The sequence below is a fragment of the Canis lupus genome, chromosome 35 (assembly GCF_011100685.1).
Source record: "Canis lupus familiaris isolate Mischka breed German Shepherd chromosome 35, alternate assembly UU_Cfam_GSD_1.0, whole genome shotgun sequence".
In the NCBI taxonomy this organism is placed as follows: domain Eukaryota; kingdom Metazoa; phylum Chordata; class Mammalia; order Carnivora; family Canidae; genus Canis; species Canis lupus.
In genome coordinates this window covers 3,459,471-3,485,638 of record NC_049256.1, presented here as the reverse complement: position 1 = coordinate 3,485,638, position 26,168 = coordinate 3,459,471, and the positions used below count along the sequence as shown (strand labels likewise).

General features: G+C 43.0%; 2 protein-coding genes across 3 annotated transcripts in view; one reads left to right on the top strand and one right to left on the bottom strand.

The window, feature by feature from the left end:
* The window catches only part of GMDS (GDP-mannose 4,6-dehydratase), a 574,940-nt gene that overhangs the window by 446,723 nt on the left and 102,049 nt on the right, over positions 1 to 26,168 (top strand). For both annotated transcript variants that reach the window (XM_038584010.1, XM_038584011.1), the window contains exon 8: positions 19,582 to 19,700. In XM_038584010.1, the coding sequence (XP_038439938.1) occupies positions 19,582 to 19,700 (119 nt within the window). The remainder of the gene's footprint in view (positions 1 to 19,581; positions 19,701 to 26,168) is intronic.
* Positions 281 to 7,008, bottom strand: LOC102157368 (translation initiation factor IF-2-like). The gene is made up of 3 exons (XM_038584012.1): positions 4,056 to 7,008; positions 1,903 to 3,911; positions 281 to 955 (listed from the first exon to the last, which is right to left on the bottom strand). The coding sequence occupies exons 1-2, from the start codon at positions 4,125 to 4,127 to the stop codon at positions 3,309 to 3,311; spliced, it is 675 nt and encodes a 224-aa protein (XP_038439940.1). The 5' UTR covers positions 4,128 to 7,008; the 3' UTR covers positions 281 to 955; positions 1,903 to 3,308.

The following is a 26,168-nucleotide window of genomic DNA, read 5'->3' as shown; positions in this document are numbered from 1 at the left end:
CCTGTATCTACTTCATGGTCCTCTTCTCCGCAGCAAGGACTATACACTGTATTTCTTGATCTCCCACACAGCTCACAGTGCAGTGCCTAAAACCTGACCTTTATGAGCAAAGGATCAGTGGAAATTGTAGTGTTTTCTAACCCAGGGTCCAGAGATGGTCTTTAGGGAATATATGTGAATCTCCTAAAAGCTCAGGCAAAAACGTGCCCATGCATGGGCTCACACAGATGCAAGTTTTTCAGTGAAGAAGGAATTCATCTTATTTTTCGGTTCTCGGAGGATTCCATGACCCACATAATGAGTCATGTTAATAATTACTGCTTTAAAAAATTAAACAGATAGCCACAAAATCTCTTAAGATTTTATTCAGCATTCGTAACAAAACATCAAAATCACCAGAAAGTTAGATTTAACCTCTGTGTGACTTAAAGGCTGTCAACATTTTATGTCTGAGTTAATTGATTTTGGTTTGTTAGAGCTTAAAACTAGCAAGGTTGAAGCTTGGGCTTCAGTCTTCCCATTTCCTAATTAACAGCACAGTTCTATGGCCACAGATTTCACTGAGTCACACCAGCCATCCTGAAAATGCCCATGGTAGATTTAAAAAAGGGCAGGGAGGACGCCAGTCCATTCCATCACCGTTTCCTGTATTCATATGTGCATTGCTTCGGTCTGAATGTGGCTTATATTTCAGCTGAGAAGTGATAAACACAGGCTTAAAAAGAAAAAAAAAAAAAAAAGAGGAAATAACGAAATGCCCCCTCCCCCTCAGCTTTGAGAGAGTTTCCTAACCCAACTTTTGATACCCGAGATCTTTATTTTCTCGGAAGACATTACATATCTTCTGTTGCCGTGGGTGCTTCTTGAGGGTAGAGTGCCTTCTGTCTCCATAAATGTAGGATGGATTGGCCATCATCCGCTACGTATTCAGTTGGCATCAGTCATTGTTGTGAGGCTGTAGTGAAGTAATTAGGGGCATGTTACACAGAATCATTAGTCCTCAAAATAGAGGACTTTCCTGGGAAGAGTTACATCGGCAGATAACCTAATGCAAACTATAAGAGACTAGCAAACAATTTTTATCACTGAGTACTTTGCTGTCTGTAGTAGAAAGTAGTATAATCCGACAAAGTAGGCCATTGTCCCTCATCCAGGGCAATATTATCTCTCTGTATCTCTTACAGTGGTCAAGGGCTATGAAAAGGAATCCAAAGTTAAAAATGTCTACGAGGGCACGCCCAGAGTGTTTTCAAGCGCACGGCGTAACTTTTAGTCTGCAGAATGTCAACAGATGAATAAACTGTGGATATTCAAAAGACACGAAAGATTTTTTAAATCAAAGCAAAACAATATACGTTACGGTGTAATAGCGAACAAGAAACACTTATTCATCAAAGAATCCGTAAACGTCGTACTTCCCTGGTTGAAGCAGAAGAGCTCTGGGATGTGCATCCAAGTCTGAATTCTTGGATCATGTGTTGGTCCTATTTCATAAACGGGCTGCACTGATACCTCTTTTTAGAGCTGTTCTTCTAATTAAATATTTTAGAGCAAATGATAAAATGGTTGCCCTTGCACTTTTTGAACAGATCTTATTAATTGTACCGTCATTCTAAATATTTACAATGTGTTCTTTCAAATATTTGTGGATATAATAGAAAGCATGTCCCTATGACATTATAAGGCCTTACTGAATTGACATTAGATATTCCCATGTTTACACACCTACATATGGTTAATGACTCATGTTACCTATTAAAGCTTCCTGTTTCCTAATTTAAAAGATATTTAAAGACCGAAGTACCAAACTGTTTATTTTTGGCCTTGGGATCTCACTGCTTCATATAGTAACACACAAACAGGCTAAATACGCATTTCAACACCAGCAAACCCACATTTTACCTTTATTATGCAACAGAGATTTGGTCAGCTGAGGTCAGGTTGGGCCCTTCACGTCGCTGGCAGTGGAGCCGGTGAACCCTGTCGCAGAGAGGAGAGTCGAACACAAACACTGAGCATGTCTACAGCGGCTTAGGGCGGGGATTAACTTGGATCACCTAGTCTTCTGCTTTTAATGAAATTCTCTCCCTTGTATTTTCATGTTTGGAAGAGAGTCCAGAGTTATCTCATGCTAATTTAGTCAGGCAGTGCCCTCCGGGGATGTCACAGGCTTCCCTGACCTCTCCAGAGAGGGATTCGGGGAAGGGATGAGGAGAATTAAACATTCCTGAGAAATTGGAAAGCAGCAGCCCCCAGAGAATCTGCAGAGAAACTCGCCCAGACTCCGCTGGCAGATCCTCGAGGCACCTTTTCAGCACTTGCTTGACGTCTCTCTCAGCCCCTCGGGCCTGGCTCCAGGGCCGTCGGGGCGTCGGGCCCCAGGGAGGTGGCGGCCGGGCCCTCGCGGGGAGCCGCTCCGAAAGGTGCCCAGGCTGCGCTGCAGGCCGCAGAGTTCTGCTTGGCGCGTCCTCTTGCCTTTTTTCCCCTTTTTTTCTTAACCCCAAATGTACTTTAGATAAGCTGGTATTTTTACTTTCCAAACGCGGAGTTCCCTGGTTCCTGCCAAGCGCGCTCTGGCCCGGGGTGGCGGTGGTCGCTACGCACCGCACGGCCTCTGCAACTGATTATTCCGTAATCATATTAGCTGTTTTACAAAGGGGGGTTTTCTCTTGTGCATTTAATGAAATTTGGGGTGAAGGGGGCTTGGAAAGTACGTTCCGGTTTTAAAACTGTATTCTCTTTGTGGTTTATATTCCCTATAGGAAGAATTTCAGAAAAGTAGGAAAACATTTCTTAAATGTGGCATCTAGATTGTAAACAACTAACCAAGGAGCGATAGCTTCAGTCTGTTTTCCGGGAGAGCCGTGTTTTCTGATAAACCGAATGAAGTCCGGTGCGCCCTGTGCGCCCTGTGGTGGATGTGCCAGGAGAGCCCTGGGGTCAGATCCCTCCCTCCGGGAGCACCCGCCGCCCCGGGGCGCTCGGCCCTCCTCTCTGGGGCGCCCTTGGTCCCGGTGACACGTCACACTGTTGAAGCTGACAGTTAAAATTTGAGAGGGTTTTGTTGTTTTCATTTTTTTAATGTGACTCCCAGTGTTTAGCATCTCAGATCCGCGACCCCTGTAAGGAGCCGCCGACCGGGGGCCTGGCCCGCGCCCCGCAGGACCCGAGCCGGCCTTCCAAGTAGATGGCCCGTCCGCCGGGCACTTCCTCCTGACCACGTGCGTGATAAATGCTGGCAGAGAAGTGTGCCCGTTTCTGCACTGTTCTCAGCAGGCTCCCCGCCCTTTGCTCCCGGCACGGTGGCCTCAGGGGCTGCGGGCCCGCAAGGCTTGGCCTGTCGCGGCCGGGGCCCAGGGGGACAGGTTCCTGGTCTCCGGAAGCCGGGCAGTGCTGTCCGAGGCCCCGGGGTCAGCTTGCACCTGCCGCGCCTCCCCCGTCCCAGTGTCTCTGTTCTGATGATGATGATGATGATGATGATGATGATGATGATGATTCACCGACTCAAAGGTGTCAAGGCGCTGGGGACCCACGCAGGGCCGCCGATCCCCTGCCCGGGGCGCTCCCATGGCTGCCCCCAGCTTGGGCCCAGGTCCCCAGTGCAGAGCTGGTGTGGGGATGGGGATGGGACAGGGCTGGGGACGGGGTGGGGATGGGCCAGGGACGGGGACGGGATGGGGATGGGATGGGGACGGGGACAGGGACGTGCCAGGGATGGGGTCAGGGACGGGCTGTGGCCCCCCGCCAGGCCGAGCCGTGCGCCCCGGGCCCTGCAAACCTGACCCGGCCGCGGCTGCATCTGGACGAGGTGCGTTGCATGGGAAACTGGCCCGGGCCCCGGACACCTGCCTTCTGTTCCTGCTCCTGCCACCGCGTGACCCGCGCCCCCCAGCGAGGCTCAGTTTCCCCATCTGTGAAATCAGACCAGGAAGCGACTGCCGTTTGTAAGGAACGGAGGGAGCTCACCTGAGGATCCCCACCAGAAGGAGGGGCGCGGAGGCTTTCCGTGGGCCCGCTCCTCCTCCTGCGGGTCATTGCCCCCCGCGGCCCCTTACCTGTCCGCAGCAGCCTCCCAGGCCACGGCCTTCCTGCTGCCTGTTCAGGGTCGCGTTTCCCCTAACCTTCATGTTGCCACCATCCCCTGCTTGGGGAAGACAGCCCGCCGAGGTAGCCGCTCCCGAGGCCAAAATAAACCATGAAGTTTGGAAACACTTAGACCAAGATAATTAGGGAAATGATGTTAAATAAAAGGTGGCATTAGAGCTGTTATTATGCTTAAGTTAGAACCCAGTTCCAGAAAGCACTATCTCCAGTTAACTGATCCCTTTTAAAAGGTCTTATTTTGTTCCTTTAAAGATTTCATTTATTTCAGTCTTCTGATCACTCCTCCATTCAGGCTCTACTAATGGGTTTCTCTTCTCCATTGAGAATCATATTGGAAAAAAACCTCTGTCAACAACTGTGTACTGTTTAGGAACACTTGAACAAAAGAACACTACCCAACAACAATCAATGAAGCTAACTATTCCGAAAAAAAAATACTTGAAGCCCCTCTAAAACATCTACCTGTATGTATAATACAGATCTACTTTCCTGAAATAGCAGAAACCCGCATATAAGACAAATATACAAGTGGCCAGGATTTTTGTGCTCTTTCAGAACTTGAATATAACTGACCTATTTTGGGCAAGGAATCAGAAATTCTTAAGAATGGAAATGTTGAAACCCCAGATTCTGTTCTGAAACACATTTTTTTTAAAGAATTAGTTCACTGAAAAATGCTGTGTTTTAAGTATAATAACAGTCAATGGAATTATCACATCATATCTCAGTGATCGTTATGGAACACTGATCTCTTAGGCATTAACCCAGGAATTTTCTCCAATAATATTATCGTTTGTAACAGCAATAACATTCAGTAGATCACAAAGTGCTTTCAATAGATTATCTAATGGGATACCCAAAACCCCGTAACCTGTGTAAGAAAATCAAGAGTGAAATAAGTGGCTGACCTCAAGTGACAAGCCCAGAGTCTTAGGACTTCTGTCCGAGTTCTTTTCACTACATAATATTAAGACTGTCCTTATGACTGCCTATTTTCCTGTAAAAACAGTTCATTTGCAAAGGCGAATAAACATACAGCCTTCATCTCTGCGATTCTCGCAGCTCCCACATCCAGCTCCAGGGCTTCATTTCCAGGGTGTGTTTGGTATTCAGTCTCACACCACAGCCCCAGTTCTAAAGAATTGTCTCCTATCTTGTATGAAAGTACCCAGGTGCTCATAGGAAAAGCTCCTAAGATCGCAGCACTGTTTACTGCTGGGAATAAGATCATTAAAAAAAATAAAAAATAAAAAAATAACAGAAAATACTTTTCTTTCCTTGGCTCCTTCGGTCTTAACCTCCACCTCTAGTGGCTCCATGAGGAGCTGAATCCGCTGAGAAGCAGGCGGTTCTGTGATGCCCGGTTCTGTTCTCCCACGACCCTCCGGACTGGCAGGTGGGGTGCTGGGGAGGAACGGCTGTTCTCAGCTACAGTGGACGGGAGTTTCAGCAGGTGGTGCTGCTTTCCTCCAACCGGACGGGACATCTGTGCCCCCCAGGCGGGGGGGGGGGTGGGCATTAACCATTACTAGCAAACATCCAGTAACTTGTCCTTTTTTCTCAATGGTGCCAGCAAAGTTTTAAACCAATCTGATATTGAGTTGGAGACAAGAGTGAGTCATGCAAACTGAGAAACTGGTTCTCATTGCTTTATGGGTCATCCGGCCAGCAGGATGGCTGGGATGTTCCCTCCCGGGTAAACCTGCAGTCCGTTTCACTGATAGAAATACAATGCTTGATTTTTTTCCCCCCGTCCCTGTTTGTTCTGGAGTCCGTCACACATAGGCAATCTATTTGAAAGGAAAAAGAAAGGCAGGAACAATTGTGTAACTGTCACGACAGCCAAGCATGTACATTCTCTCCCTGACCAAACCCTTTAATGTCTGTGGACACATGCTTCTGGAGGCCTAAGCAGATAGTGAGGATAGTGCCCTGGGACTAGAGGATTTATCACTTGGCAGCTGGTTTACTTGTGGGGAGACACTGGGAATTTATCTCCGTGCCCTTTGAGAATTGCTTTACTGATTGTCTTTCTTAAAGACTTAATTCGCTGATTCTTCAGCCCACTTACTACTACATGGTCCTCTCCCTGGACTTTGCACTAAATTTGTTCTTTTTAAATTTTGTTCAAGAGGATTTATTCCAGAAGACACACCCTGAATGTTGGAGCTGGCCTAACAGGAAAGGACTCCTTATTTTAGTGTCACATCCGTGGATGACCCGATGGCCCACGGTGGGCAACGTCTTAGAATATGGCCTGAAGCTCTGACAGCACTGGTCACCCTCACCCACTTGCGTTTGTCCTTCTATGATCTTAGAAAGACTTTAGTAGAAATGGGAGCTGCGGATTTGCCTATCTTCCAGAGCAGTCAAGGCACACTGAACATTCCGCCTGCGGACACCTTAGCGCTTGAAGTTACCAGCTTCTTGGATCCATGTTCGGCAGCTGCTCCTTGCATCGAGGGCGCTGCTTGCAAAACAGCTACCGACATTACCTAGCGTCTCAGAGAAGACAAAGATCTCGTTTCGAAGTGGTATCAGGTCGAGGGCTTCTAAACACCGTTGTACTCTCAGTAGGTGCAACGAGACGGAGCCCCTGTCACGTTCCCTGGAGGGGCGCACAGGCCCGTGCGGGTGAGGCGTCTAGCACGCTCGGCTGGAGGACCCAGGCGCTGCACAGCTCCCGGGGGGGGGTCGGACGGTGGAGTTAGCGTCTGTCTCTCGTAGGGGCCGCTCCCCAAGTGCTCTCTTGCTCTGAAAGCTGGAGACTGAAGGGATGAGGCGCAGATGGTCCCCAGCCAAGGCTTGCGTCAGGAGCCCTCGGTGCTCAATAAGCACATTGTGGCGGTTGTCTCCTCGGCGAGCTCCTGCGTCTGCAAGCCGGCACTTGACTCGAAGGGCCTGTCTGGCGGCTCGCCTGCGAGCGTGGCCTTTGCTCGGCTGTCCCGGCGCCGGGTCGGGCCCGGGGGCGGGGGGGGGGGGGCTGCGGCCGGGACAGGCCCTCGTCCCCGGGAGCCCCGAAGCGGGCCCTGGTTGCCCTCAGCACCGGGGTGGGCGCAGACGGCGATGGGCGCTGCAGGAAGGCCGGTGGGAGGAGGGCCGCCCGGTCCCGCCACTCATTGTCGGGCGACACCGGGGTTCTGGCTTTCTCTGTCATCGGTGTAGACCGTGTTGTGATTCACGCCAGGATCCCCGAGCTTCCTCTTCAGGGGTTCGTGTCCTTTTGTAGACTTTCTGTTTCACTTTCAGGGAACTGGAGTCCCTGCCTCCTGTAGTGGAAGTCGGGCTGTCCCGGGCTCCACGCTGCTTTCAACCTCACCAGTTGTGGGGTAAATAAACCATTGTGTACTTGGGAGGAAAAAAAATTGGCAGAAAAGCAGAATATTGTTAGACTCTTGCTTTTCATGGGTAGTGAGATTTCCCAACTGGAGCGTCTCTGTTGTGTTTTGCCCCTGGCTAACATCTGAAGATCAGTAATAAAGCTCTATGCAAATACTTTCATGTATTTAAAGAACAATATTTTGACACTCATTGACACAAGCAAAAAAATACAACACTAAATTAGTGTTCAGGAAAACAATGAAGACATTGTTCATTCATATGAAGTGAATGTGAAAAATGTTGTGTTATAGTAACAGAGAAGATCTCTTGCTCCTCAGCTCTTGACCTTTAGCGTTTGCTAAATGACATTACTTATGGAGTTGCGTAGTAATGGACAATTTTTTATTGTTAATAACGGATCTCGAGCAGTCACTGATACTCGTCAGACTCCTGGAAATTTTAGTCACCAAAAATAAATGTTTATCCTCCAGAGTCTGGTAATTTGAGGTGAGCTTCACTAAAGATTTTTAGAAATATTTCTTGAACATTTTAGAATTTCCAAATACCTGATAAGTTAAATATTTGGAAAATGTTAACTTAATGTATTAAAGGCTTGTTTTTCTAGATTTCACCTGGATTTATAAATGCTCCCTCCAAAAGTCTCCTGTCACCATCTATGTGTTTTCAAAATAATTGAACTTTTAGGAGCACTCTTGATTTTTTTTTTTTTATTTGGAGAACACAAAGGGGCTTTTTGTTCAATTTTCAGTAGTATGGAGGGACTCTTTTTGGAGGGAAGGTTGTCCCTAAATTATTGCTTTTTATATATAGTGGAGTTTCTTTCTTCCCCTATCACCAGGCTCCAATATTGCTGCTACAGTAAATGTCTTAAATAAAACGCTTCCCTTTTCATCTCATTCAGTAAAGGACATTACAGAGTCAGCATCTAGGAAATAATTATGATTACAGAAGCGTTCTGCTCATGGATAAGATCAAGTCAATAAGGGCACTTTGACCTCCCAAAAGAACAGCACTGTTTATGTTGGGATCTTCTTGTATTTAGCAACCCAGAATTAAAGGCATAATGATGAAATCCAAATCCATTCAAGTGTAGTTTTAAGAGTGTTGAGAGAGTGACTTTCAATTTGAAATCCTGATTTTTGTGAAGGAGGACGTTGTGGAGAAACACGTTTGAAATGAGTTTACATGCCCAGGTTCAATGAGACACTGCCTTCCGGTTGGAAAGATGGTCCGTGAGTCCTAGCCGGCCGTCTCCAGAGGAGCCCAGGCCCGGGCAGTGAGCGTGTGTGCTCACTGGGATTACGACTCAGGCGAGGAGTCCTCTGAACCCTCCGACTCCTCCCTTGCGCTCCCGTGCCTCCTTTCCTGCTGGCATCTGTCTCACTGGCCTTACGTCGCTGGGGCTGCTGTTGGCCCCCGGCAGCCTTCTGCGTGGATTCGGAGGCCTGCCCCCAGGGGTGCCCTGTCGCCTCTGGAACTGCCTCTTCGCACCGAGTACAGAGCCTGGGACGTGGTGGGTCCCACACACTCAGACTCAGCAAAGTTCCGAGAGTCCTGTTCCATCTGCAGCTGTCATCATCTCAGTTCATTGGCACGAGAAGCAGAAGCCAACTCAGAGAAATTCAAGGAAAAAGAGATTTATCATAAGAGTATCGGGGTACTTGACAGGAACTGGGAGGTGAAGTCTGCTTTCCAGTTTGTCTGTGCGTCTCCCCACTCACTGCCCCCCAGCCTTGTAGTCTGTCTTTTCTCACTCCTCCACCCAAACACGCGTCTGTGCTTGGCTCCGCGTCTCCCGCAGGCCGTCCCTTGGCCTCAGCGGCACTGGCTGACCCAGTGGTGCAGCACCCGTGCTCAGTGCGCTACCACCCGTTCAGTCTCTGGGTCTCCTGCTGGACTCTTTGGAGGCTCTCACTGGCCCAGAAGACGTCAGGTCTGCATCCATGATAAGGGAGTGGGGAGGAGAGTCCGTCTAGACCCAGGCCACCTGGCTTACCCATGGCTTCCTGACCCGCGCCCTCAGCAAGAGCTGTGGATAAGGATAGTCACACCTGGGAGAAAGGTTTTAGAACGCGTCCACACCTACTGTCATCTGGGTACTGCTGGGGTTTATGTCTCAGGAGTTCTTTCTTAAATCAAATGTTGAACTTTAAGACACTCTTCATATATACATGTTGGCGGTCCATAAGCCAAGCGTAGCATCCGCCTTGTTTATCCTCCCCTGAGATACTGTCAGACTGTAGCAGAGCGCCCGGCACCTGGCACCCGCACCCACATTTTCCATGAATACCAACTGGGTCCCCAGGCTAGCCCACAGCCGTCCGTGCAGCTATTCCTAACAACCATTTCTAATTGAATTTTTACATGAAGATGCGTGTTCATCTAATGCAGTAAAAAGAATGCTAGAAGGGGAATCAAGGGTCTACTCCCAGCTCTACTAACCAAGTATGTGACTTTAAGTCACGTAATCTCCCTGGTTTCAGTTGCTTCACCTCTAAAATGAATTGAATTGGATGAGAACATCTCTGAGGCCCCTTCCAGCTATAAAATTCTGTGGCTCTGACTAATAGAATCAGGATTAAGTTCACTCCACCCTTTCAGTCCTCCCTCCCCATGCCATATATGGGTGCAAAAATTTGATCATGGAGAGAAACTAGATCCTCCCAGGCACCAATAACCCTCGCAGGCTACGTAATTATCGTTGTCACCATCATCATCATGATACCTAATAGTCTTTAAACACTCACTATATCCCAGGCACTGTTCCAGGCACTTTACCTATATTGACCTATTTAATCCTAAGAACAACCGTATGAAGTAAGTACTATTATTATTGTTCTGAGGAACTGGAAGATTAGAGAACCTGCCAGAAGTTACCAGGTTAAGTCCTGGAGCCGGTGTTTGAACACAGGAGGATCTGATTCCAAATTTGAGCTCCACCCAAAAGCAGTGGTTCTCAGTGTGGTCCCCAGACAGTGGGCTCAGCTTAGCCCTGGAACTTCTCAGAAATGCACATCTCAGGCCCCACCTCAGGCCTAGTGAATGAGAAACTGGGCTGGAAGAAGCCAGCAACCTGTCTTCGGGCCTTTCAGGTGATTGTAATGCACCCTAAAATTCAGGAGTTCCTGCCTCTCCTCTTCAACACTGCCTTTCCACATACCTGTAAGGGGCTCTCTAGGTACTTGCTCCCCAGATAGGCTGAATACCCAGAGAGGTGGTATTGTTGCCCGTTTGTATGGGTTCAAGGCAAACATTCAAATATAGGTGCTCATAAATTAGGAGCTGGTCACGCTGCTTTTCAGGCTGTCTCCTAGTTGATACCACTGATGAAATCACCGCAGGGAAAGTCAAGAGGTGGAGACAGTTACAAAGGGGGGAGGAGAGGAGGATTATTCCTACAGCTCTGCTGCCGAGATGGGGGGGCCTCCATGAAGCCCTTCCAGAAGCTGTGGCAGCTGGAGCAAACAGACTTAGGGCGAGCATCACGCAGTACCTGGACCCTCCCTCCCTACACAAGGCCGACCGACTCCGGGCCTGGCCTCTGACCTGCAGGTGGTCACCCCGCTGCATGTGCTCACTGAGCACACCCAACATGCCCAGTCTGAACTGAGATGCAGCAAATAAATGCGAGATACGTGCTGGACCTCAATGACTTAGCACACAGAAAAATAATTTAGAATATCTTGATATTTTGTGTTGAAATGATCACATATTGTATATATTGGGCTAAATGAAACCTGAAAATTAGTTTTGCCTTTTTACTTTTGGAGTGTGGCTAACAGAAATTTTTGAATTCAATATGTGGCTTACATTGTATTTCTATCGGGCAGCATTGCTTTAGACTAAGCTGGTAGTGTCCCATCTCCATCTCCCTAATGCACATAATAGGGCGCGTGTATCGTCTTTATTTACTGGCAACAGTGATTATCAAACCTGGAACTGAGAGAGGTATAGCGACGCTAGGACCTGTTACTCAGGGAGCCCAGAACCAGCCCAGGAGTTGGATTCCAAAGGTCAGAGTCAGACCAAGGCACAGGACCAGGTGGTGGGCAGGCTTGAGGGATAAGGTCACAGAAGAGTCAGAGCTGGCTTCCCAAGGATGTGTTCAGGCCAGAAAGCACGAGTAGGGAGATGGACAGTCAGGTGGTCATGAGTATAGAGTAACTTCCGGCTGCGCGCCCACAGCTTTTATATTGTTCCTGCTGAGCCAGGAACTAATTCTAGGATGGCTTACCTGGGTATGCGAGTGGGAACAGGTAATTGGAAACACCTGGGTGAGGTAGGTGGCTGGGCACGCTCCAGGAAACAACCACTTCTGGGAAGTATATTGTGACAGTAATGATGTTAGGGCCAAGTTAGAGCATTTGTTAAATTGCAGTGACCTGAAAGTGAGTTTCCATATTCCAGGTGTTAGTCTGTGAGTTACTGTTGCCCTCTTAGAAACCTAACACCGCACCGTGTTCAAGATAGACGGAGCTCTATGCAGAAACTACAGGCTGAAGCAATAATGCTTATATTAAAGGCAAACATGGTCATTTCATTACTGTATTGAAACAATCAGCTTATGTTACTGTCTTCACAAGATAGCCCTTTGCAAGTAGATTTTTTTCTAGGGATGCCTACAATAATGCCTCCCATTAGACAGGACCTTTTGCACTGCGACTCTGCCATTCTCATCAAGGGGGAGATATGTTTCCCTTTTGCTAAAATTTGGGTTTACCGGGTAACCAGGGGTATGTAGAGGAAGTGACTCTGGGTCACTTCCAGGCCAAGGCCTCATGAGGCCTTGCAGCTTTTGCTTTGCAAAAAAACTTGGGCAAGATGATGAGAGACCCCAGGTTTGGGGGACACATGAAGGAGAACTGAGGTACATTTAGCGCCAAGGACCTAGACCTGTGAGGGAAGCGGGTCAGATCCCCTCGACCACAGGGAGCAGAGATGAGTCATCTGCCCCGAGCCCTCCTAAGTTTCTAGCTCACAGACTCCCAAGCAATAAAGAATTTTAAGCCCCTAGGTTTTAGGGTGGCTTCTTAAGCAGCATGAGACAAGTGGGTTTATTTGTATGTGGAATTTTCATTAAAGTCGTTTTGCATATTATTTATATGGTCACATCAATAAAATAATTCCGTGTGCACTCAGAACATGTTATGCCAAACATACACACAAGCTGTAGATTTTGCTCAAGTTCCTTTTCGATCCTAAACGGCCACAAAATGATATGACATAGGAATGCAGACTCTGTTTACAGACGCCCGCTTCTGTGCTGCAGAGTGGCAGGGAGCCACCACTGGAGGAGGAACCAGTTTTGCCATCTGTGGTGTAGCCTCCGAGCTGAGAGGCGACGCAGATTGTGATCTGGAGGGAGGGGCAGAAAGGAAGCAATAACTGCCAGGTAGCACTAGGGCAGCCTGGGATGGACGGACTGTTGTGTGAGCCGCACTCGCCGACGAAGTGCTGAGAAAGGAGGGCGGCCGTGTCCGGGGCAGGGAACAGAGGGCTGCGAGAGAGGTTGAAACGCAGCCACGGGCTGCCCTCGATGTGCTTTCCTGGGCCTCCTCCGGGGACTCTTCTGCACATACCCAGCCTTGTTCACATAGTATTAATAATCACTGGAAGACACTACCCCCAGGATCTATACCTGACGTGGGAGTGAAGAGAGGACTGCAAGGAGAAGAAAGGGGGCAAAACAGACGAGTAGCACATACCATGAGGAGTATTATTCAAAGAAAGATACATGACTGGAGCTCGGTTCATTCCTTTCCATCGATTTCAGAAAATCATACACAACATGTTTTTATTCAGTTTGCTAAAAGCAAAGATGAGCAAATTACAGTCCATGGGCCAGTTGACTGTTTTTGTAAATAGTGTTTTATTGGAACAGAGCCATGCCATTTGTTTCTGTTCTGTCTCTCTGGCTGTTCTCGCACTGCAGTAGCAGAGTTGAGTAATTGTGTCGGGTACCGTATGGCTCACGAGCCTAAAATATTTACTGCATTGCCCCTTAAGAAAAAGTTTGCTGACCCCTGGCTTAAAGAAAATAAATGAAAGAGTGAAGCTGGAAATAATCAGGAAAGACAGGGAAGAGACAAAGCAAATTGGTCCAGAAACTGAAGCCGCATTAGCAACAAAATTTAAAATAAGTGTTACTGAAAACAATCAGGTGAACCGGCAGGAAGAAACCATACAAAATAATACGGAAAAGAACGAGTGTAAAAATGGTTAGGGAGGGTATAATAGGCATAGAAGAGAGAAGAAAGGAGATACAACATGAGCATAATTGGTGTGCCTGAAAAAGAAATGCAACAAATAAACGAGGGAAATATACTCAAAGATTGATAGGAGAAATAAATATGTAACTTGAATCTGCATATTGTATGCCTGAAAAATTGATTCAGAATGATTAACACAAGACTTGGAGCTTTTAGGTTTTCAGTCCTCATTCAGGGATGAGAAAAACTAACCCCCAGCCTTGGAATTTGTGGATCGGCGTACCTGGCTAGAGTGAAGGCACCAAGGGCAGGGCAGATTTTGGCACAGCCTTTTTCTTTTGGTGCATATTATACCAACATAGGATAATGTGCTACCAACAAAAGTTAGAAGTAAGAGCTCTCTTGCTTTCTAAATTGTGTTATTTGTGTTGTTGTTGTTTTTATTAATTTATTATCTAATGATTCCTTTCCTCTTCAGTAACTCAGTATCTTTCAAGTGTCTAGAGGGCTCTGAATCAAAGGAACCCTCAAACCAGAGTATTTTTGTCCATAAAGAAAACTAATAGATTGAGAAGTCCTCAAGGCCAGCCACTGGTTTTATGCGAGATGTTTTTCTTAATATATAGTTTAATTTACATAGTTAAGTGGTACCTGTCTCCCGACTGTGTCATAGTCGTGGGCAGTCTCCCATGCCCTCCTGTCCGAGGGTTACCTCGGACCAACCTCCGTGGGCACTGCAAAGCACAAGGCCTGACCTAGGGCCAGACGACTGGAAGTCCTAACCCAAACCATGAATACCAGGCTGTCGCCATGAAAACGGCTACTGAACAAAGTTTAAAGACAAAAATATATGTGAATGGAGCCGTAGTTGGCATTTTTTATTGGGAATTTTAATATCCATTTGTTCGAATTCCTATGATTTTTATTAGAATTATTTCATAGACTTTATCCCCTGAAATAAATATATATGTAGTTCCGTTTTAAGATTATTTTTATGACAGTAGCACATAAAGCACAAAGCACAGGGCTGAAACAGCAGCAGTCAAATAAGCATAGTTAAACATAACCTTGATTAACAAATCTTGTTATTCATGGATGACAGCTCAGTTAATAAGTGTTTGTGGCTTGGATACTGAACTGGAGGTTAATGGCGAGGTGGAAGCAATTGTAGAATCCAGATTTTTAAGACAAACACACATCACACCCCAAAAGGCATGCATGGAATCAGGTGTAGTTAGTCGGCTGTGGTGATGTACTTTGGGTGTTCTCCTTCACTGGTCCAGCTGTGAACAGCCTTCGCAGCTACCGAATCCAGGAAGGAAGACTGGTCCTTCGCTGCCTACTTCGCAGTTCATGATTTGTAATGGTGAGAGAGTAGATTGTGGGAGGCAGTGTTTTTACTCGAATTTTCTACAGTTTTATTTTGACTTCTTTAAATTAGATCTATACAACAGATAGGTTCTATCTGTAATTACGCAGTTACGAGAGAACACATGTCCAGATTTAGCTAATATTTATAACTACCTCCACTCGGCCTTCAAATGTCAATGGGGTGGTGTCAGATTTCTTCTCTACTTCATGTGCCTTAAAAGCACAGTGAATGCGAGACATGATTTGAAAACTGCACTGTCCCTTTGCCATTAAGGGACATTCTTATGTTGAAGAATCTGAAGCCTCGGTACATTCCTTAGCTGATTGTCTTTCCTCCCTGTGGGATGGATTAAAAAGCAGGAGATTTTTTTGTTTGCACTGGTGATCAGGTCACGGCTGAAAGTAAATAAGTATCTGAGGAAGTGGATAAGTCAGTCATATCCTTAAAGGGCACTGAAAGAATGTGGGAAGACTCTCCTCTTTCTCCTTCATTCCTTGAGAAACAAAGAGAGAGGACTGACATCTAAAACACGTAACCTCAAAACTGTTTCTGTAGTCAGAACCCAAAACCGCGTGGTGATTTGATCACAGATTGTGGCCTGGCTGTGTCATGGGTCATGTGTTCAGCATGTGAACAGGAAGGTGAGAAGTGGTGAGCTTTTGCCTCAGTTGTACCATCCATCAGAGAATAAATGGACCAAATCAACGTGTGCAGCTGTCTAAGGAGGTGAATGGCTGAGTACTTCTCACACAGGGGCCTTTGTGTCCTGGACATGATCTAGCATCATGATGGGATGCACTGGGCCTCGGCTTTGTGGCAAATTACTAACCCATTATCACACCAGAACACAAGATCATTTATCTTCTAATCCAGAATGTCACCTGTTCTTCATTTACCAGTCAATAACCATTCATTATGCTCAGTGGAAATTTAAACAAAGCCCTTTCCCTCTGTTAAAACCAGTAAACTATTCAGTAATAACAAATAAATCTGGAGTTGTATATCCTTTCCCTTCCCATTCCCAGACTGGAGTCTGGTACAATATGAACTTTAGAGGAAATGCCTAGAAATTGATAGGTCAAAGGCCGCAGATAGTCTGATGGAAAAGAAAAGAGCGGATTCTTGGCACTCACTTTAGTGAAAGTGAGAGGCTCCTACTGATCCCCAGATTCCTGTCGGGGAACAAAACAAGTACCAGGGAACTTGTGCCCAGTGTTTAAAGTAATCCACTATTAACCAGTAATCATATTTTCTCCTTTTATTTTTAGCAAGCTCTTGCCTTCTTTCACATGACTAAAAATATAATTTTTTCAAAACCATTCTAGCGCAACATAGTGTTTCAAAAGAAATAAAATAAGCTGAGCAGTCCTGAAAGACCTATTTTAAATGTTATTTTTAGAATGGAAATTTGAGTAAAACACATGTAAGTGTATACACTAATCCCTCAGAAAAATGTTCAAATAGAAATTCTAGCCAGAAGCATAATTTAGTTTTTCCTACAAACTTTGGAAGTATTTTTGAAGACAGCCAAAACAAGTGTGTGTGTGCGTGCGTGTGCGGGTACGTGTGCGCTCAGGGGAGCCGGGAGGGTCAGCGCAGCTGGGGAAGGTTGGCTGAAGGGAGGGCTCAGTTGAGGCCAGCGATACCCTGTGCCGTTCGTCCCAGGGCAACTCAGTGACATAAGGTGCGTTCATCCCAGGGACCAGGCCTGGGGCGCTCGGAGAGGCCAACTTCCAGACAGATGGGACCAGAGGGCGTTCCAGGCCGCGGGAGCCGCAGAGCGCCAGGCCCCCCCGGCCTCCGCCAGTGCCCGGTGCCCGGGCCCGCGACAGCAGGGGCCCCCGGCCGCCTTCCCGGCCCACGCCTCCTCTCAGCCTAGCGCTGTCCTGGAGCACAAGGGCCCCGCGTGCGGGGAGGCACAGAGGCTTCCTGGGCTGTGCCCCGAAGAGGCCATCTTGCGGTGTGTGCCTTTTAAGAATGATCAAATTTTATTATCAATACTAATTTAACTAGTGTGAATTTTGAAAGTGTTGTGACTAAATTCATCAGCTGTCATCTCTTCATGCGAAAATGACCCTTGCAGGTGATGCATCAGTGGCAGGACGCTTCTCTAGTTACTTCCCAGGGGTCACTGACCTGAGTCTACTGCCATTGCCCCCACCGGTGTGCCCACCGCCAAGACACATAAAACTGCCAAAAGTCTCATCTTCCAGAGTAAAAATATGATTTAAAAGTCTTAAGATAGGGGCGCCCGGGTGACCCAGCGGTTGAGCGTCTGCCTTCTGCTCAGGCCGTGACCCCGGAGACTCAGGATCGAGTCCCGCGTCGGGCTCCCTGCATGGAGCCTGCTTCTCCCTCAGCTCCTCCCTGTGTCTCTGCCTCTCTCTCTCTCTCTCTGTCTCTCATGAATAAATAAAATCTTAAAAAAAAAAAACGTAAAAATAAAAAAAATAAATAAAAGTCATAGGATAGACCAAAAATACAAAATATTCACAAGAAATAACTTCAAGTAAAAGAGAAATATTTGTTTTTTATTTTTTATTTTCTAGAAGGATGCTGCAAATTCAAATGAGTAAAGAGGAATTAAACTTTTTTGGGTTACATCCTCTGAGAAAAAATAAGCTGCCTGTTGGCCTCAGCAACTGATTCTTCAGCTTACCTGATGGCAGCGAGGGAGACTGGTTGTGTAACCAGCACAGTTTTCTTTAAATGTTAGAACAAGAGTTTAATACACATAATATTGGGGACTGTGTTCTAATGAAGTGCCTATTATTTTTACCTATTTTATTTTGAAAAGTGGGTGAGAATGATGGAAAAAAAAAAAAACCCAGTTGTTGTTTTGGGCTTGGGTTTTTCTTAGAGGCATACCGCAGTCAGGTATGCGCTATACTTTTGGTTTTTTAATCTACATCTTCAGTCTGTGTAACAAAATCATGAATATTAATGTAGAGTTCCAAACTATAGAGACTACAGTCGTGTGTGCTACTGGTAAACGTTGTTATAACCGAGTGGAGCCAGGCTGTGACCCTTGCCACTCATTTGTGCCTCACACCTGCAGCTGCCCTGTTTCCCAACTAGACTTCTCGTTCCTGTTGACGACGTGCACCAGTGTGATGCACGCACTGAGCACTTGACCTTGAAACGCTGCCTGAAGAACCCCGAACTCTGGTGCAGACATTCTCGTTGCCACTCAAATAACTTTTTAAAAGTGCCAGTACTGTGTGTTATGTAATTGTTTTCCCTTTAATGATTCTTGATTACTTTGCTTTTTGATGTTGACACACTGGAAAATTTCCAACTTTATTGTTAGGAAATTTGGTTCTACTTTTGACGAAAATCATCTGTCTTTAAATGACTTTTTCTTACCTTCCACCCATGATATAAAGGAAAATTGGGCAATTCTTTTTAAACTCATCTTTTCTTAAACATACTACAAAAAGTTTTGGGTCACCTGGGTGAGTAGTTAAGCATTTGCCTTCGCTCAGGTTGTGATCTCAGGGTCCTGGGATCCAGCCCCCAGGTGGGTTCCCTCCTCAGCAGGGAGTCTGCTTCCCCCTCTCCCTCTGCCCCTCTCCCTGCTTATGCTTTCTTGCTCTCTCTCTCTCTGTCAAATAATAAATAAAATTTTTTTAAAAAGTTTCTTTGCCACAGGTGCTCTTGAACATCTTTTTGCCCTAAATCATAGCCCAAGGACTACTGTGTGAGAATCAAGATACCTAAAACATGTCATCCAGTCTACTGAGGCTGAACCTCTGTGTCCCAGGCATCTATGCTGAGACGTTCCCCTGATGATCCTGATGCACATTAAAGTTTGAGAACCACTGTGTTTAGAATATGGTGTTAAATTCATGATCGTTTTCTAGCCGTACATGTCAAAGTATTCAAACAAGGAGGCCATTTGACTGAGGTGCCTTTTAATGCCTTCATAGCCTATGTAAGTGAACCAAACCTCAGCCAGAGTCCGTGCACTCAAAACCAGCACAATGATACTTAAGAACAACAAGTCACAAACCTTCTGCTTTTTCAAACAAGGCAACTCTAAACTGTTCCCAATCACATAATGTCTTTACTTTCCTTCAGTGTCTGCTCTCCTGTTTCTAGTCCCTGTTGGTGCAGTGCTCCTAACCACCCTTAGTTTAGTGCTGCCTTATTTGAACTGATGTATGCTCCAGTAAACTCTTGGGGAAAAAATGTTTAATGTGCCTCAGTTTACCTTTTACCAAATATGCGTGGGGTTGTTTTTGCTTTTGTTTTTGTTTTTTTTTTTGTTTTGTTTTGTTTTACAGATTTATTCATTTTAGAAAGAGTGCATGTGTGGTGGGGGAGCAGGGGGAGAGGGAGAACTTTAAGCAGACTCTGTGCTGAGAGCAGAGCCCAGTCTGGGACTTGATCTCAAGACCTCGAGATCATGACCTGAGCTGAAACCAAGAGTTGGTTGCTTAACTGACTATGCCACCCAGGCACCCCTCCAATTACGTGTTTTTGATAACATTATATTTCTCAAGTGGCAACTGGATACAACTCTACCTTGGATTTGCCTTTCTCTCTTTCTAGGCTATGTGGCTGATGTTGCAGAACGATGAGCCAGAGGATTTTGTCATTGCTACTGGGGAAGTCCATAGTGTTCGAGAATTTGTAGAGAAATCATTTTTGCACATTGGAAAAACCATTGTGTAAGTATGAGTTGATTTCTGGCCATTTATCAGACATTTACTGGCAAGTTTGTGTATGTGCTTGTTATTCCACCTTGGTTTTGTCTTTTTACCTTTTTACTCTCTTGTAAAGCAATACATGGAATTTCAGTGTGAAACAGGGACTTTGTTCTTTACTGCATCCAATCCCAGTTATAGTTTATCTTCTTGTAAAATTTATAAAGGTTTTCAATTTTTTAAATTTCAACTTATTACTATGGTTAACACAGTTTACTGTGATTTTACTGTAGGTAATTCTACTCTAACCAAATCAGTGTGATAATATTATACAATTGTTTTTAATACTTTCATCTATATTTTAAAATTTTGAAACCACAAAAAAACTTAGAGAAACATTTCAATCCATTACAAACAATCTTCTTATCTTTGACCTGTTGAGATTAGGTTGCCAACCCGATGCCCCATCACTCTGGACTTTTGAGTGTATTTCCTATAAACAATGGCATTCTCCTACATAAACACAGTACAGTCATCAAAATCAGGAAATTCACAATAAGTTACTACTGTCTAATCCTCAGATCTTATCTGAGTTTTGCCAATTGGGCCAATGCTATACTTTATGCCAAAATGATCTAGCTTGTAACCATGCATTGCAGCATTGCATTTATGTGTCGTGTTACACAAATTTTGAAGCCAGATTTTTATTAGAATGTTTGAAAGATTGTCAGAAATCCTTTATTACAGATGGAAATTTTCCTTTTTTGGTAATTTTTTATTGTAAAATATATATAGATAAAACAGTTTGCTATTTTAACCATTTTTAAGTATACAATTCAATGACATTAAGTATATTCACAATGTTATGTAACCATCACCATCGATCTCCAGAATTTTTTAATCTTCCCCAACTAAAACTCTGTACTCGTTAAACATTAACCTTGCCATTCCGCCCCACCCCCCCGCCCCCCGCCCCAGTCCCTGGCAACCACCATCCTACTTTATATCTCAATGAATTCACCTATTCTTGGTACCTCATCTAAACTGAATCATACAAGATCTTTCCTTCAGGTTTGGCTTATTTCACAAAATTTAATGTATTCAAAATCAATCCAGTTGTAGTCTGTATCAGCATTTCATCCCTTTTTAAGGTTGAATAATATTCTATTATATTTATGTGCTACATTGGTTATCCATTCATCTTTTGTCGAACATTGGATTGCTTCCAAATTTTGGCTCTTGCAAATCATGCTACTGTGAATGTAGGTATACAAATATTCATTTGAGTCCCTCCTTTCAGTTCTTTTGAATATATACTTAAGAGTTGAATTCCTGGGTCATATGGTGATCATGCTTAACTTTTTTGAGGAGCTGCCAAACGGTTTTCAGAGATTCATTTTTGAAACATAAGAAAGGACTTCTAGGGATCCCTGGGTGGTGCAGCGGTTTAGCGCCTGCCTCTGGCCCAGGGCGGGATCCTGGAGACCCAGGATCGAATCCCACGTCGGGCTCCCGGTGCATGGAGCCTGCTTCTCCCTCTGCCTGTGTCTCTGCCTCTCTCTCTCTCTCTCTGTGTGTGACTATCATAAATAAAAAAAAAAGAAAGGACTTCTACTTTGAGCTATGTTAGGATGACAGAAATCAGATTTAACCATCTATCTTTAAAAAAAAAGGAAACTACATAAAACATGAAATAATTGTTTTAGACATTGAACAACAGGTAGTCTAGGTCTTTGATCCTGCTAGAAAAGAAACAAATGAGATGAGCCCTGCAATCACTCTGGGCCTCTTCCTGTAGGCACTGTCTCAACCCTAGATCATGGAAAAGGTGCTCCAACCAACAAAGAAAACAACTGTTTTGCTGATTTGAAAAGGTGGAGGTCAGAATTCAGAGAGTTTGAGTCACCTAACATTATGGGGCAGAGTACTAGAAAGGTGGGCTCTACAAAGAAAAAAGAACTCCAGAAATCTGTATAAAGACCCCATTCAGTTTGTACTGAATAATAAGATGTAGATGTGCTAGAAGAAATTCCGTAAGCTCAGATAAAGAACTACCTGGAAGCTACAAACTGAATATTCCTCAGAGCTTACTCAAGTCTGGGAGGCATTTGCATTTCAGCCAGCCTTAATGGGGAGACCTTGTTCATCAGAGAAGTGATACAGATTCTAGAGGGCTCTGTGTCAGTGATATGGCTAATCCTGAGCGTTATGGCAACTACAGACTTAGGCTAACAAAATTTAAATACAAAATTAAAAAGGATCAAACTTGGCACAAGGAATAGCCCTCCACACCATAACAAAGCCCAACATTCTTCAAAAGAAGACTGTAAAAACTAGAATCAACAACATAAAATTCTTAACATTCAGCATTCAATAAAAAATTCATAAGAGTATCAAGAAGCAGGAAAATATGACCTATATCTAAGAGAAAAATCAATGAGTAAAAACAGTCTGGGGAATAATAGAGATGATGTTTTAAACATTCAAAGATATTAAAATAATGGTTATGCTCCAATATTTAAAGAAAAATAAGTTTAGTGAAGAGATGAAATGAAAAATTAATCTGTTGGCATCAAGAGCAGATTAGATACTATAGCAGAAAGGATTGTTGAACCATAAGTACAATAGAAATGATCCAAGATGAAACACAAAAAAAAGGAAAAAAAAAAAAAAAAAGACTGGAGAAGGAAAAAGAAAACAACAACTAGAGTCTCAGGGACAATATCAAACACCTAACTGCACCTAACATGCAGTCCCAGAGGAAAAAGGGGATAGGGCACAGAGAAAGAATTAAATATTGGCCAAAATTTCCCCAAATTTGGTATAAAAAAAAAAGTAAAAATCACAGATCCTTAAGAGACTAATATATCCCAAACAGATAAACACAAAGAAAATTTCACCAGGATACACCATAGTCAAATTACTGATAAAAAGCGCTAAAGAGAAAATCTTAAAGGCAGCCCGAGAAAAAAAGAGAATTACTTACAGAGGAACAGATAAAAGAAAGTTTTGTTATCAGAAACTGTGTAATACAAAAGACAACGGAGTGACATCTTTAAACCTACAGCCTAGAATTCTATATCCAGGGAAACTGTTTCAAAAATGGAGGTGAATGAAAGACTATTTTCGACAAACAGAGGGCTGATATAGTATATTGTTAGCAAATATTTAGACAAAAGGAAAATGATACGAGTTCAAAGAAGTGGATCTCTATGGGGGAATGAAGATCAAAAGAAACAGTAAATATGTGGGAAAGATATAAAAGTTTTTTTCCCCTCATTTTAAAATTTCTTTAAAAGGTAATTGGTTGAAAGCAAAAATTGTAACAATATATTATGAAGTTTCTAGTATATATAAATAAATTATATGACATTAGTAGCATAAGGTATGGGGCAGGATGGAAGCATTTCATTATTATATTGTTTGTAAGATTTTTTTTTGTAAGATTCTTAAACTAGATGTAAATTGATATGATTATTCAGAGATAGTCTTCAGTAAGTTGAAGTGTATACTACAAACTCCAGAGAAACAACTAAAAACAAAACAAAAAATAGCAATAAGACAATAGTGGAATTAAAATGGAATCCTAAAAAGTGCTCAGTCTAAAAGAAAAGAAGAGACAATGGGAACAAATAACAGATGGGACAAATATAAAACAAATAGTAACTGTATTGGTAATTACATCCATTAGGTGCTCTAAAGGGAGATCTATTGCACCTGAAAAAAAAAAGCAATATGCCATCAATAAGAGACACACATTAAATATAAACATATAGGTTAAAAGTAAAAAGATGAAAAGAGAAGAGATGCAAACATTGATCATAAGACACCTGGAGTGGCTATACTTCTATGTAACAATTAGATTTAATTTAATTAGATGGACTGAGTCATTTCATAATTTAAAAAGATCAATTCATCATGAAGACATAACAATTTTATTTTATCTTTTTTAAAGATTTTATTTATTCATGAGAGACACAGAGAGAAAGAGAGGCAGAGACACAGACAGAGGAAAAAGCAGGCTCCATGCAGGGAGCCCGACATGGGACTCGATCCCGGGTCTCCAGGATCATGCCCTGGGCTGAAGGCAGTGCTAAACTGCTGAGCCACCCGGGCTGCCCAGAAGACATAACAATTTTAAATGTATATATACCCCATTACCATTAGTTCAAAATTCTAAAATTCTAGCAGAACTGAGGAAAAAAATAGACAAACCTTATATTTGAATACTTCAACACTGTTTTCTCCATAACTGACAGAACAACTAAACAGAAAATCTTTGAGGATAGAAAAGACCAGAACAACATAATAAATCTGCTTGACCAATTCACATTTATAGAACATACCACCCACCTAGCCCAGAGCAGCAGAATACATATGTATACAAATGCACTTGTAACATTCATCAAGATAGACCATAGTCAGTGCCATAAGAGAAGTTTATAAATTTTGAAGTATTAAAATTGCAGGAATATATTTTCTGATCAAAATGAAATTCAATTAGAAATCAATAACAAAAAAAAATTGAAGATCCCCAAATATTTGGAAACTAAACAACACACTTCTAAATAACTCACAGGTTAAAGAAGAAATCACAAGGGAAATTAGAAAATATTTTGAACTAAATGAAAGTGGGAACAGCCTGCCAAAATTTGTGGGATACAGCTAAAGCAATGCTTAAAGAGAGTTTGTGGCTTTAAACACTAATATTTTAAAATGAAAGATCCCAAACCAGTTATCCATCATGAGAAACTTCCACCATAAGAAGCTAGAAGAAGAGCAAATTAAACCCAAAGCAAACAGAAGAAATGATAAATATAAGAACAGATTGATGAAATAGAAAGCAAAAAAAAAAAAAAAAAAAAACAGAGGTGATAATCAGTATCCAACCTGGATAAACCTTTATCCAGACTGATCAGGAAAAAAGAGAAGACACAAATTATATATATTAGAAATAAAAGAAGGAACATCACTACAGGTCCTTCAGATATTAACAGAACAATAAGGAAATATTATGAATAACTTTTTGCCAGTGACTTTTTCAACCTAGAGGAAATGGATAAATTCCATAAAAGACACAAAATTGCCAAAACTGACTCAAGAAAAAATAGAAATATTAGTTCTATCTCTGTTAGAGAACTTAATTTCAAGCATTTAAGGAAGAAAATAATACCCTTCCCATACATACTTGGAAGAGAGAATACTTCCTAACTCATTTTATGAGGCCAGCATTATCCTGATAGTAAAAACAAAAACATTACAAGAAAATAAGCATACAGACAAGTATTCCACATGAACAAAGAAAAAAGATCATTAAGAAAATATTAACAAATTGAATCTAGCGATATATTAAACATTGATATACCATGATTTATCCTAGGAATGCAAGGTGAATTTAACACTTAAAAATCAATGTAATTCACCATATTTTAAAAAACAGAAAAGAGAAAGCATGTGATTTTTTGATAGTTGCAGAAAAAGCATTTTTAAAAAATCAGTGACTATTATTTTTTTAAAAAGAAGTTTCAGTACACTCAGAACTGAAGGAAATTTCCTCAAGTTGATAAGTAAGCCTCTGAGAAAACCACACAATTAACAATATCATACTAAATGTTGACAGATTGAAGGCTTTTGTCCTAAAAATCAAGATCAAGGCAAGGATGTCTGCTTTCATTATTCCTTTTACAAAATTGTCTTAAAGATCTTAGCCAAAAATAAAATAAGAAAAATAAGTGAAAGGAAGATGTATATCTGTCTTTATTCCCTGATAGCATGATATATAAAGCTGCAAGTATTCTACCAAAACAACTACTAAAACTGACAGGTGTATTTAGCAATGTCACAAGATACAAAATCTATACATAAAAATCTATTTTATTTCTATATACTGCTAACGAACAATGGAAACTGATATTTTTTAAAAAGCACAATACCATTTATAATACAATCAGAAAAATGTGAAATACTTAGAGATGAATTTAATAAAATATATGACAGATTTATACACTACAACCTGAAAGGAACATTGATGAGACAAACCAAAATAGCCCTAAATAAATAGAGGGATATACCGTGTTCTTGGATTAGAGAACTGAATTTGAGAAGATGTAGATTTTCTTCAAATTAATCAATAGTCCCAATCAAAATCACAATCTTTTTTGGTAGAAATTGACAGGATTATTCTAAAATGTATGTGGAACTGCAAAGGATCTAAAATCATTTTGAAAACAAGATCAAACTTCTTTTAACACTTAATCGGCATGATATTGACATAAGAATAAATTTGTAGATCAATGGAACAGAATACAAAGCCCAGAAATAGACTCACACTTGTACTACCGATTGAATTTTCCAGAGATATCAAGGTAATTAATTGGGGAAGGATGGTCTTTTTAACAAATGGTGCTGGAATCACAAGTAGCCATACCACACAGGGGAGGGAGGAGTGAAACTCAACCTATAAGTCACAGCACATGGAAGTTAATTATAAAG